This window comes from Marmota flaviventris, chromosome 13, assembly GCF_047511675.1.
Source record: "Marmota flaviventris isolate mMarFla1 chromosome 13, mMarFla1.hap1, whole genome shotgun sequence".
Lineage (NCBI taxonomy): Eukaryota > Metazoa > Chordata > Mammalia > Rodentia > Sciuridae > Marmota > Marmota flaviventris.
The window spans coordinates 97,692,134-97,706,527 of record NC_092510.1 but is presented as its reverse complement, the minus strand read 5'-3'; the positions used below and the strand labels follow the sequence as shown (position 1 = coordinate 97,706,527).

The window sequence follows — 14,394 nt, the reverse complement described above, 5'->3', positions numbered from 1 at the left end:
CCTGTACCCGTTACAGCCGACAGGGGGCAATGGTTACCGCTTTCTCGGAGTCCGCCTCTGCAAGCCTTTTCAGTAGTGCTCCTTGTTGCTCCATTAGTCTCTCGGAATCCTTTAGGGAGGGGCAAGGGGAAAGCCAAGTCAGATCCTACATCCTATTGATTCTTTTCTTTTTCCAAAAACATTTCTAAATTTAGGAGTTAAAAATGATTATTAATACATTCTAAAATAGTGAATGCCAATAAAGTTCAAATTCCCCTGCACCTCCCCTTCAAACCTTACCCCACTATTTTTGTGATGGCTTGGAATCCATAATAATAATAATCAATGAGGGTCTTTCCTGTCCTTTTCTGTGCACTTAAATTTAGCCACAACTAGAGAAATATTATCTTTCTTTAGTCAGGTGGGGGATGGCCTAGTGTATAATTCCATAAAACTAATATGTATTTACGTGTTGCAACCTGATTTTTTTCTCTCCAGTACAGGGGATTGAACCCAGGGGTGCTCTACCCCTAAACTACATCTTTACCCCTTTTTAATTTTGAGGCAAGGTCTCGCTTAATTGTCCAGGCTGCCCTTTAAATTGCCATCCTCTTGCCACAGCATGCTGTATAGCTAGGATTAAAGGTGTATGCCACTACATCTGGCTGCAATGTAACTTTTGGGGGGGGAGAGGAGGGTATTTGTTTCTGATACCAGTGATTGAACCCAGGAGCATTCATTCAACCACTGAGCCACATCCCTAACCCAATTTTTATTTTATTTTGAGAGAGGGTTTCACCTAAATTGCTAAGGGCCTTGCTAAATTCTGAGGCTGGCTTTGAATTTGTGATTCTCCTGTCTCAGCCTCCCAAGCAGCTGGGATTATAGGCCTGTGCCCTGTGCCAGGCCACAATGTAATATTTTTTTGTACTGGGGATTGAACCCAGGGGTGCTGAATGACTGAGCCATATTCCTAGCCCTTCTTGTATTTTATTTAGATACAGAGTCTTGCTAAATTGCTGAGGCTGGCTTTCAAATTGCGATCCTCTTAACTTAGGCTCCCATGATTTTTTTAAAGACAGCTTTATTGAGATACAAATTTGCTGCTGGGCATAGTGTCACACCCCTATAATCCCAGTGATTTGGGGGGACTGAAGCAGGAGGATCACAAGTTCAAGGTCAGCCTCAGTAACTTACTGAGGTCCTAAACAATTTAGTGAGACACTGTCTCAATCAAAAAAATAAAAAGGGCTGGGAATATAGATCAGTAGTAAAGCACCCTTGGGTTAAATCTCCAGTACCAAAAAAAAAAGGAAAGAAAATTAAAAGGACTGGGGATATAAGGATATAGCTTAGGGATAAAGCACCCTGGGGTTCAATTCCCAGTACCAAAAATAAATAAATAAATAAATTTGAAGATGATTCTATTCATCCATTTAAAATATCCAACATGGTGACTACAGTTAATAATAGTGAATTGCATGCTTAAAATTTGCTAAGAGAACCGAAGTGTTCTCACCACACAAAATGACTGTGTAAGGTTATCATTAATTAGCTTGATTGTGGTATCATTTTACAATGTACATATATATCAAATCATCTCATTGAACACCTTAAACATATACAAAATATATATGTGTGTGCATTAGAAATTGAATCCAGAGGCATTTAACCCCTAAACCATACTCCTAGACCTTTTTATTATTTATTTAGAGACAGGGTGTCACTAAGTTGCTTAGGGCTTGCTAAATTACTGACACTGGCTTTGAATTCATGATCCTCCTTCCCTCAGGCTCCTGAGTTGTTGGGATTACAAGCATGCGCCATCACACCCGGCTTTACTTACTTTCCAAATATACTTCAACAGGATGGGGGGGAAAAGGTACACTCATACATTGCTAGTGGGAATGTAAATTGGTACAATTACTTTGGAAAGCAATATGGAGATTCCTCAGAAAACTTAGAATGGAAGCACCATTCAACTCAATCATTCCACTCCTCTGCATATACCCAAAGGACTTAAGATCAGCATATACAGTGATACAGCCACATCAATGTTTATAATATTTATTTTTTAGTTTTTGGCGGACACAACATCTTTGTTTGTATGTGGTGCTGAGGATCGAACCCAGGGCGCACACATGCCAGGTGAGTGCGCTACTGCTTGAGCCACATCCCCAGTCCCACATCAATGTTTATAGAAGCTCAATTCATGATAGCTAAACTATGGAACCAGTCTAGATGCCCTTCAACAGATGAATGGATAAAGAAAATGTGGTATATATACACAATGGAATATTATCCAGCCATAAAGAATGAAATTATGGCATTTGCCACTATATAGATAGAACTGGAGAATATCATGCTAAGTGAAATAAGCCAATCCCAAAAAAACAAAAGCCAAATATTCTCTCTGATATATGGATGCCAACACACAATGGGAGGGGGATGGAAGAATAGAAGTTCATTGAATTAGACAAGGTAATGAAGGGAAGGGAGAGAAGATGAGAATAGGAAAGACAGTAGAATGAAATCAGGCATAACTTTCCTATATTCATATATGAATACACAATCAGTGTAACTCCACACCATGTACAACCACAAAAATGGGATGTATACTCCATGGATGTAATAATATATCAAAATGTACTCTACTGGGGCTGGGGTTGTGGCTCAGTGGTAGAGTGCTTGCCTAGCGTGGGTGAGGCACTGAGTTTGGTTCACAACACTGCATATAAATAAATAAATAAAATAAAGGTCAATCAACAACTAAAAAAATTAAAATTAAAAAAACAAACAAACAAAAATTCTACTGTCATGTATATCTAAAAAAACTAATAAAAAAGGACCAGGGCTGCCCAAGCCCTTTGGAGAGCATATCTCACCAAACACACACACAGACACACAGACACAGACACACAGACACACAAACACAAATAAAAAACCTTAACAAAGTCAGAAAGAGTAAATAAAGTATGCAAAATTCAATGACTTTTGGTATATTATTAACTTTTTAAATGTTTAAATTTTTGGTAAAGTATCAACATAAAACTTTCTATTTTAATCAGTTTTTTAAAATTTCTTCTTAGTTGTAGGTGGACACAATATCTTTGTTTTATTTATTTTATGTGGTGCTGAGGATCGAACCCAGTGCCTCACACATGCGAGGTAAGCGCTCAACCACTAAGCTACAACCCCAGCCCCAATCAGAACTATTTTTAATTGCACAATTCACTGACTCTTTTTGTGGGGCGGGTACAGGGATTGAACTCAGGGGCACTGGACCACTGAGCCACATCCCCAGCCCTATTTTGTATTTTACTTATAGAAACAGGGTCTCACTGAGTTGCTTAATGCCTTGGTTTTGCTGAGGCTGGCTTTGAACTCATGATCCTTCTGCCTCAGCCTCCTGAGAGCTGGGATTACAGGCATGCACCACTGTGCCTGGCTCACTTACATTTGATACTCTCAAAATATTATACAAACATCGCCCATATCAGAAGGGTGGGAGGGAAAGAGAGGGCAGGGGATTAGCAAGAACAGTGGAATGTGATGGACATCATTATCCAAAGTACATGTAATGAAGACTCAAATTGGCCAACATACTTTATATACAGAGGTATGAAAAATTGTGGTATATATGTGTAATAAGAATTGCAATGCAAAAAAAAAAGTACATGTATAATGGCATGAATTGGCATGAACGTACTTTACATACAAAGATATGAAAAACTGTGCTCTATAAGTGTAATAAGAATTGTTATGCATTCCGCTGTCATGTATTTAAAAAAGTGTAAAAAAGGGGCTGGGGATGTGGCTCAAGTGGTAGCGCGCTTGCCTGACATGCGTGCGGCCTGGGTTCGATCCTCAGCACCACATACCAACAAAGATGTTGTGTCTGCTGATAACTAATAAATATTTTTTAAAAATTCTCTCTCTCTCTAAAAAAAAAAAATGTTAAAAAAGTGTGTAAAAAAAAAAACATCGCCCATATCTAGTTCTGCTTTTATCACCCCACAAAGAAACCCTGTACTATTAAGCCCTAGCCCCTGGGAACCATTATAACCTGCTTTCTGCCTTTCATCTGTCCTTGAATTTTTAACTTCTCTGTCTCTGTCGTTGCTTCTTTTTCTGTGTGTGTGGAGTTGGGAGGGGGACATACCAGGAATCGAAGCCAGTGCCTTAGGTTCCCTTAGCAAGTGCTCTACCACTGGGCTACACCCCCAGCTCCCTATCTTTTTCTGAGATGAGGTTTCACAGCATTGCTCAGGTCAGCCTCGAACTAACAATCCTCTTGCTTCAGCTTCCTGCATCGTTGGGATACCACTATACCTGCCCATTCTCAGCCTTTTTATTTTATTTTGAGATAGGATCTCACTAAGTTGACAAGGGTGGCTTCGAACCTGTGATTCTCCTGCCTCAGTCTCTTAAATTGCTGGGATTATAGGTATGCACAACTGCACCTGGCTGCATTTTTAACTTCTGTTCACAGTCTGGGCAATAAGGCTGCTCCTATGTTTAGTAACACTGTAACAATGAACATCATTAAGCGTCTTTAGGAGCTTCTCCATGGTTGGCAGAGCCAGAAGGTCTGGGATTTGTGGCTGAAATGCCCCACAAAATGCCTGCACCAACTTATAGTCAGGCTGTGAGCATCCTGGCTTCCCCACATGCAGCAGCCCCAGACTGTAACCAAGGTCTTTGCCAACACCATACCTGTTTGAATTTGCTTATTTCTAATTACCAGCAAGTCTCAGCATCTTCTCATATGCCTATTAGGCATCGGATTTCCTCTGCCCTCAATTGCCCACTCTCACCCTTGCCCATCTTTTCTCTGGATGGATTTGTGTGTGTCTCTATTCTTTCCTGGCACCTAAACCAAGTATCCCCTTGAAGGGGATTTGCCTCTTTTCTCCCTCAGTCCCACAGTTCCCCTTCACAAGCCAAGAGAAAAAAAGGGCTCTCTGGTTCCCAATTTCCTGAGGATCTAGAAGGCAGAGGATAGCACTGAGTTTCTCTAGCAACAAGAAGAGACAAGAGAACACAGACAAAAGCCTTGGCCAGGGACCCAGAGCCTGAAGCTGCTGTCCCTGCCCTCTAGGCAGCTAGAGGGACACTAAAAGAGTTACCAACTCTCCTGCAACCCTGTGTGCACAGACTCACTGAAGTACTCTACCCTAAGAGGCACCATCGTCACTACCTCAGACGAGGAGGCAGAGAGTGGAAGAAATGAAGGCAAGTTGGCCAAGGTCACCTAGCTGGAAATGGCAGAGCTGAACCCTGAGGCTGACTTGGACTCCAGAGCTAGAGCAGCTCCCCAACACAATGAGCACTCCCTAGTAAACCCGAGATAGGGTGAGGGCTTGGGGAATGGAGAGATTGTATTATAGAATCCAAGTAGGCACAAGGACATGAGCCTGGACAGAATAGGGAACATGTTTTGCTGGGTGGAAATTTAAACTAATTGACACTTCTTCAATTGGCAATGGACTCCGGGGTAATAGAGGTTAAGAAGTCAAAAAAGGAGAAAAGGATTAAGAAGTTTTCTGTAGGAACCAGTCCAGACAAATGCAGCAGCACCAGTATGCCCCAGCAAAGATACACATCCCCATCCACACATCCACATAACTCTCACACAAAGATTATGTGCCCATTTTATAGGTTTGAAAACTAAGGCCCAGAGAGGTACTAAGAATCACCTGTCTGAGCTTACTGAGCCAATAAAACAGGTAGAACTATTTTAGAACTATTTAGAACTAATTTGGTCCTAACTAGAAATTCTCCAGTAAACCAAGATAGTGTACATGAACATTATTTTTGATAGCAAACAACTGAAAATATAAGTGTCCATCTTCAAAAGAAGGGACTGGACACAGTGGCACACACCTGTAATTCCAGCAGCTCGAGAGGCTGAGCAGGAGGATCCACAAGTTCAAAGCCAGCCTCTGCAACTTATTAGCAAAGTCCTAAGCAACTTAGTGAGAGTCTGCCACAAAATAAAAACTGAAAAAGGGCTGGGGATATGGCTCAGTGGTTAAGTGCCTCTGGGATCAACCCCTGGTATTAAAAAAAGAAGAAGAAGAAGAAGGGATAAATAAACTGTGGTAGAGTTGTAAAACTGAATATAGCAGTGAAGATTCATAACATTAGGACTCAGGATATAAATGATCTCATAAAATTATTGTTGAGTAAACAAAACAAACTCAAAAGAACACATATGCAACAATATCATTTACACTGTTATAAAATATGCTAAATAACATGTTGCTTTGGGATACATATATGAGTAAAAACTATCAAATTCAAGATCAAGGTTCCCCCTAAGGAGAGGGAGATAAGATTATCACAAAAGGAGACAAAAAGGAATCTGACCATGTGGACAAGGTTTTATTTTGAAAATAAGGCAGTATCCCACTTTATATTAGTTATTTTATATATTAACTTAAAAAAGAAAGTTTGACAATGTTAAAAAGGAAGGAAGAAAGAAAACAAGCTAAAGAAATGTCATTTCAGGGGCTGGGGTTGTAGCTCAGCAGTAGAGCGCTTTCCTAGCACATGTGAGTCTCTGGGTTTGATCCTCAGCACCACATAAATAAATAAAATAAAGGTACTGTATCCATCTACAACTTGAAAAAAAGAAAAAAAAGAAATGTCATTTCATTAGCACTGGTATTTTGAGACCCTTGGCATCCTTCCCTTTGAATCAAACGGGAAGACAACTACTTATTCTAGCAGTCTTTTGAGAAATGTTTGCTGGGCTGAGGGTATAGAAGTAGAAGAGCTACGCCCATTTCATAGGCTATTTCCATTTATGCTTGCCTAGTACTCACAAGGCCCTGGGTTTAATCCCTAGCATGCAAAAAAAGAAAAGAAAAAAGAATAAATGCTAAAATATTCACAATAGCCAAGATCTGGAATCTATCTAAATATCTATCAATGGTTGAATGGATAAGGTAAATGTGTATACGATGGAATACTAACTAGCCTTAATAAATAAATAAATAAAGGAAATCCTGACACTTCTGACAACATGGACAAACCCAGAGGACATTAAATGAAATAAACCAGGCACAGAAAGACAAATACTACATGATCTCACTTATGAATGGAATCTCAGAAAGGCAAATTTACAGAAGCAGAGAGAAGAAAAGTGATGGCCATGGGCTGGAGTGGGGACTAGGAGAGAGACTGTGCAAAAGATACAAAAATTCAGTTAAGTGGAATAAGTTCAAGAGCTCTATTATACAACATAGTAATTAGTAACGATGGGTTGCATTCTAGAAAATTGCTAAGACTAGATTTAAGTGCTCTCACCACAAATAAATGGTAACACATGTTAATTAGCTTGATTTAGCCCTTTCACAATGTACACCTATTTCAAAATATCACATTGTATGTTATTAATACATACAATTTTATTCATGAATTTAGAAAATGAGACAGCCCAGTGTAAAGCACTTGCCCAGCATGCTCAAGACCCTGGGTTAGACTCCTACAACCTGCCTCCCACACACACCAAAATGAGTTTCAGAGGACATCTCTCTGAAAACAGTGACACCACCCAATGTGTGGCCACCAGTCATTAGTTATACTGCTACTTAACAAAAAAATGCAGATCTGGCTTTCTTTCCTCTGCCCCATGACCCCTGCAATGAAACAACTCATCATCATCTTTCTGAATTTCAAGAACTATGCTCCTGGCCTGGCTTCAACAGCAGCCATAGTGGCACCTGCCTATAGGGCATCAAGAACTTCACACAATTTCATTAGATCTCTCCCAGGCCCTGTCAGCTCCTTGTTTTTTCTCGAGGGGTGGGGTGGGGGGAATTGAACTCAGGTCTTGGCACTTGCTAGCCAAGCCCTCTACCATTGAGCTATATTACTAGCCCTTTTACAATTTTGAGATAGGATCTCACTAAGTTAACCAGGCTGGCCTCAAATTTGTGATCCTCATGCCTCAGCCTCCCAAGGAGTTGGGAATACAGGTGTATGCCACTGTGCCATGTTTCTGCTTTTTTATTTTGCCATTCTGGAGATAGAACCTAGGATCTTGAGCACAGAAAGCAAGTACTCTACCACTGATCTATATCCCAGCCCTGTAGTATCTTTATTTTTTTTGCTCTTTTAGTATTGGGAATTTAATCAAGAAGCATTTAACTACTTAGCCATATTCCCAGCCCTTTTGATTTGATTTGATTTTTTTATTTTGAGACAGGGTCTCACTAAGTTGCTGAGGTTATCCTTAAACCTGCAATCCTCCTGCCTCAGCTTCCTGAGCTCCTGGGATTACAGGCATGTGCCACCACACCTGGCCAGTAGAATCTTCTTTTTATAGTAGTATCCTCTTGGGAAGCCAGGCAGGTGGTGCTAATGGGTGCAGCAGAGGCCAGGAGCTCACCTCTTTGCAGTGCTGTTCCCTCAGCAGGTCTCGGAGGGTGCGGTTGGTCTCCTCGAACGTGCTCAGCTTCTGCAGGAGCAGTTCCTTCTGCCTCGTTAGGGTGTTGATGTCCGTGCAGGTCATTTGTTTCTCCTGGAAGAAAGCACATCTTACACAGTGCAGGAGAAGGGACTCTAGAGGTGCCGGCACCAAGAAGCCCAGGCAAGAGAATCTGGGCCAAGGGAATCAAGGGCAGGCTTACTGGATGAGGCAGGCCTGAGGAGGCAAGAGGTGTAGTAGACCTCAGTGTGGGTAAGTGTGGTGAGGGCGGGCTTCGCAGAGGAGACAAGGGAGGATGACGACACCTGGTGGCTGACACTTGCAGGAATCAACAGCATGCCTTGACTCACTGTGATCCCAGGCAACCCATGATGAGATCTCCTCAGAGGCCCTGGCCACCAGAGGTCATCTTCCAGGGTCAAGGCCCAGGAAGTGAGAGTAGGGGGTGGGGGCAGGGGAGTTAAGTGTACCCTTCCCCCATCCTGGAGATGTCATAAAGTCAGTCTGATGACTACGTAAAGCCCCAACCCCAGCCTGGCCCCCACCCACTGGGCCCAGACCCAGACCTTGTGCCTGCCACCTACTGTCTTCAGTTTCCCGATGGTATCCTTCAGGGCCATGACTTGCTTAGCGGCGGCAGCTCCATCCATTTCAGCCTCGACCAGCTTGGACATGAGGCACTCCTTCTCCTGCTGGAGGTGTTTCTTCTGAAGCCTGGGGCCAGAAAGGCAGGGTTTCGTGAGCCCTTGCAGGCCCTGCCTGCCCAGAGCTCTGAGACCCGCCTCACAATGCACTGTGAGGCTCCCCTCCTGCCAAGAAAGAATGGGGGAGGGGACAGGGGTGGCCCTTCTGGCACCAATGGCTTTCCAGAAAGATGAGGGCCAGGATTCACATCTGCCTGAGCACCAGACACACTCTCCAACACCAGGGAACATTATGGCCAGCCACCATAGTTGCCACTGCCATGGCTTCCTAACCATCATCTTCAGAGCTGTGTTTTTTCTTTTTTTTTCCAGTATTGGGGGTTGAATCCAGGGGTACTCTACAACTGAGCAACATCCCCTTTTTAATTTTTTGAGATAGGATCTCACCGAGTTGCTAAGGCTGGCCTGGAACTTTCAATCCTGCTGCTTCAGGATTTGCTGGGATGACAGTTGTGGCCACTATGCCTGGCAGTATCTGCTTTGAGCTCTCTCCCATCCACCCTCCACACCAGAACAGAGCCTGGTCACAACATTACCCTGCTTTTATTTTATTTTTTTAGTATTAAAAATATTTTTTATTGACTGAAGCTGATCAGTTCTCTTAGAAGGGACCCAGAGCACACATATTCTTTAAAAAATAAAATTACTTAACAATTTAAAATGGAAGTGTTTTAGTCTTTAATATAAAAAAAATTTCATGAAACTTGGTCTTCCAGCAAGCTTTTGAGTTACAAACCCAGACAAGACAGGGGCTCTGCTGGCTTAGGACAGACGGTTACCCTGCTTTTAAAACCTTTCCAAGGCTCCCAAAGTAATCCCAAATGTTTCAAAGTAATCCCAAATGCCTTACAGTGGCCACTAAGTATGGGCCCCTGCCATCCCAGTGGCATCCCTTGCCCTCCACCCACCATGTCTGGCCTGCTTTCCATCTCACAGGGGTAAATGGCTCCTTCCATGAGATATTTCCATCATCTACTTTCCTTCCCCATTCCTACCTGAATAAATTAACCCCCTAGTAGGACTCCTCTTCCAGATCATTTTTTCAAGGAGTTCCCTGATAGAGTCTCTCTGTTGGGCCCTCCTTTTCCTCACAGTATGAATCACAAGTGGTCAGCTCTGACTGTTGAACAGGCTCCAACACAAGTATAGCACCCAAGCCCACTGCCTCCTGTTGAGTACCTCTCACTCCCAGGGTTTGGGGCATCTGGAAGGAAGAAGTCACTCCCTTGGGGTAGGGCAGAGCGGGTGTCACCTTACATGGTGAAGTCCTTCTCCTCCTTGATGCGTTCAATGTTGTGTCTGAGCACTGTGTTCTCATGCTCTGTCTCCGCTAGTTCGTGGGCCACCTCTTCTAATTCTTCTTTCCGTTCCTCCAGGAACCTTTTTGCCATCTGGCGCTCACCCTTCTGCATCTTGACCTGTGCAGGGGTACACAGGCAGGGGCCACTGAGGACAGGCTCTCTCTTGATACCACATTGCTAGGCCCAAACTAATGCCTCTCTAGTTAAGAGCACATGGATGCGGTATGGGGGTCTCATGGGATTTAGAGAGCAGTCAATGAATTATCACAAACTCTCCCAGAAGATGCTATTCCTCTCATTTTGTGGATGAGGAAACTGAGTGACCTGCTGGTTGGGGATGGAGTTAGGTTGCAACAGTGGTTCAGTTGGCGTAATACAGAGGACAGACGTCACAAAAAGGCCATTGCACAGTAGGCTACAGGGGCAAGCAGGCCTGTTGCCAAGCAGCCAGCCCTAGGTTCTCTGGGAAGGTCCCTGGACCATGAGCATAGAGTTGAACCTGAACACAGGTCAAGTCAGCAGCCAGGACCTGGCTTCCAATATCAGCCCCACCAACTTCCTGGATAGGGACCTTAGACATTCAGAGTTCTGTTTCCCCAGGGACAGCTCTGCAAACTTCCTTTGTCTCCCTGGGCCTTTTCTTTTTTCAACTTTACAGGCTGTCCACATTAAGCATTACACAAGCTAAGTGCTCCACAAAGCCATTTTGTGGGAATCCAGGTGGACCCACAACTCCTCCTCAGGTGGAGCCTTGTGACATCCAGGACAGTGTTACTGAGGGTAAGAGGCCTATTCAGAGGCAGCTTGAGTAGCCAAGTCCACTAGTAACCAGCCTGGGCTGCCTCCACAGTCCTAGGGGCACTAGCTGTCCTACTCCCTCACCTCCCTTACCTCAGACTTGAGGCAACCAACCGCGTTCATTAGACTGTCAATCTTCTTATCATAGTGGTTCATTTTACAGTGACCCGAGTCGTCATCTTCGGTAGAGAGATCACTTAAGCGCATCACTGAGACCAGCTTTTCTGAAGATGGAGGTGTGATCTCCAGGCAATGAGGTGGAGTCTAGTGTCAAGGAGGAGAGACGCGTGAGCTCCCAAGTCCAAACCTCAGCAGCATTTCCAGCGCAGCTATTTGTTCACTGGAGATTTGTCAACTGCTGAAGCAGGAAGATCTAAAACAGCTCTAAGCCAGCCCCCAGGGTCCTGCCTTAGAAGACCACCACTCCACACTTTCCCCATGGAACATTACCCACCCACTTCTAAAAGTTCTTTTCAAAGAATTTCTAACATCAAAAGAAACAGCTTAGGTTAGATGGTTAAGTTTAAGACAAAGAAATTCAGGTGTGTTTGGCACATGTTTGTAATGCTAGCTACTCAGGAGGCGGGGGCAGAGGACTGTTTGAGGCCAGCCTGGGCAACAGAGAGAGACCCAGTCTTAAAAGAGAAAAGAGATATGGTTATATTTAAAGTATTTTCCCGATGTGACAAATACTTTAAAAAAATATAACATAGCCAGGAAAGTTATCACATATCTACAAATCCAGCTACTCAGAAGGCTGAGCATCACAGTCTGAAGCTAGTTTGGGCAATTTAGCAAGATCTTGTCACAAAATAAAATTGAAAAAAGAATTGGGGATGTAGTTCAGCGGTAGAGCACTTGCCTAGCTTGTGTGAAGCCCTGGGTTCAATACCCAATACTGAAAAAAAAAAAAAAAATCAGTATAAAAAGTGTTTTAAGAAAATACATGTACACCTCAGAAAAGCCAATGCAAAGCTGTATGACACTTTGCTTTTAGGACTCTGGAAAGAAAAATATAATCTGGTGGTCAGGTTTTTCATGGGTTTTTAACCCTGAATTTTACTCTCTCAATCTATAAATTTATTCTGATGTATTATATCATTTCTCAATATTTATACAATTACACTGAGATGGCAAACCTAATGTGCCAACCTCCAGGGGGAAATGATGACCATCAGGAATAAAAAAAAGTTCAATAAGATGTAATTGTGACATGAGTACTCCTATTGAGTATAATTAATAAAGAGCATGTGCTTCTATTTCTTTTTTATCTTTTCTTTGTGGTGCTGGGGATTGAACCTGGGGCTTTGTGCATGCAAGGATTGAACCTAGGGCCTTGTGCATGCAAGGCAAGCACTCTACCAACTGAGCTATATCCCCACAGTCCTTGTGCTTCTATTTCTGGGGAGTTATTAACAATACTAAATTAAGACTGATGGGGGCTGGGGTTGTGGATCAGTGGTAGAGTGATCACCTGCCACATGCGAGGCCTTGGGTTCGATCCTCAGCACCACATATAAATAAATAAATAAATAAAGGTATTGTGTTGTCCAACTACAACTAAAAAAATAAATATTTAAAAAAAAAAGGGGGGTTGCTGGGGATGTGGCTCAAGCGGTAGCGCGCTCGCCTGGCATGTGTGCGGCCTGGGTTCAATCCTCAGCACCACATACAAAACAAAGATGTTGTGTCCACCGAGAACTAAAAAATAAATATTAAAATTCTCTCTTTCCCTCTCTCTCTTTAAAAAAAAAAAAAAAGACTGAGCTGGGCATGGTGGTGCTCACCTGTAATCCCAGTGGCTCAGGAGACTGAGGCAGGAGGATCATGAGTTCAAGGTCAGTCTCAGCTATTTAGGCCCTAAGCAACTCAACAAGACCCTGTCTCTAAATAAAATATAAAAAAGGAAGGGCGGTGGATGTGGCTCAGTGTTAGTTAAGTGCCCCTGGTTTCGATCCCTGTTACCAAAAAAAAAGAGAACACTAGGACTGAGCCAGGACCTGTAGCACATGCCTATAAACATAGGAACTAGAGAAGCTGAGGAAAGAGGATCTTTTTTTTTTTTTTTTTTAATATTTATTTTTTAGTTTTCGGCGGACACAACATCTTTGTTTGTATGTGGTGCTGAGGATCAAACCCGGGCTGCACGCATGCTAGGCAAGCGCGCTACCACTTGAGCCACATCCCCAGCCCCACAAGAGGATCTTTTAAGTTCAAGGCCAGCTCCAGCAATTTACTGAGACCTCACCAACATACCAAGACCCTATCTCAAATAAAAATAAAAGGGCTGGGATTGTGGCTCAGCGGTAGACCGTTTGCCTAGCATGTGCAAGGCCCTGGGTTCAATCCTCAGCACCACATAAAAATAAATAAAATAAAGGTATTGTGTCTAACTACAACTAAAAAATAAATAAATAAATAAAAAGGACTGAGGCCAGGCAAGGTGGCTCATGCCTGAAAGCCCAGTGGTTCGAGAGGCTAAGGCAGAAGGATCACAAATTCAAACCAGCCTCAGCAAAAGGTGCTAAGCAACTCAGTGAGATCCTGTCTAAATAAAATACAAAATGGGGCTGGGGATGTGGTTTAGTGGTCAAGTGTCCCTGAGTTCAATCTCCAGTACCAAAACAAAACAGGACTGGGGATGTAGCTCAGTGGTAAAACACCCCTGGGTTCAACCCCCAGTATTTCCCCCACCAAAAAAAAAGAATACCAAGACTGAAATGGGTATAGCGGTTCTCGCATGTAATCCTGGCTGCTCAGGAGACTGTGGCAGGAGGATTGCAAATCTTATGGCAGCTTGGGCAATTTAGCAAGACCCTGTATCAAAAGAAAATTTTTTTGTGGTCTTAGTCATGTATCCTTTTTTTTTTTTTTTAAAGAGAGAATTTTTTAATATTTATTTTTTAGTTTTCAGCGGACACAACATCTTTGTATGTGGTGCTGAGGATCGAACCCGGGCCGCATGCATGCCAGACGAGCGCGCTACCACTTGAGCCACATCCCCAGCCCCTTAATCATGTATCCTTGATATGATCTTATATAAATGTTAAAAGTGATATTCACATTATTCAGAAATTTTAAATTTGTTCTTAATCAAAGTAACATATGCATATAGTTTTTAAACTCCGATGATGGTGGGACTTTCAGATATATATCAAAATTTTTAAAAAAGGCT

General features: G+C 42.8%; 1 protein-coding gene across 1 annotated transcript in view; it reads right to left on the bottom strand.

Moving 5' to 3' along the window:
- Nucleotides 1-14,394, bottom strand: part of Odf2 (outer dense fiber of sperm tails 2) — a 39,856-nt gene that overhangs the window by 14,467 nt on the left and 10,995 nt on the right. Inside the window, 5 exon segments of the mRNA XM_071601010.1 lie at nucleotides 38-109; nucleotides 8,378-8,509; nucleotides 9,001-9,130; nucleotides 10,378-10,538; nucleotides 11,313-11,483. Of these exon segments, the coding sequence (XP_071457111.1) occupies nucleotides 38-109; nucleotides 8,378-8,509; nucleotides 9,001-9,130; nucleotides 10,378-10,538; nucleotides 11,313-11,483 (666 nt within the window).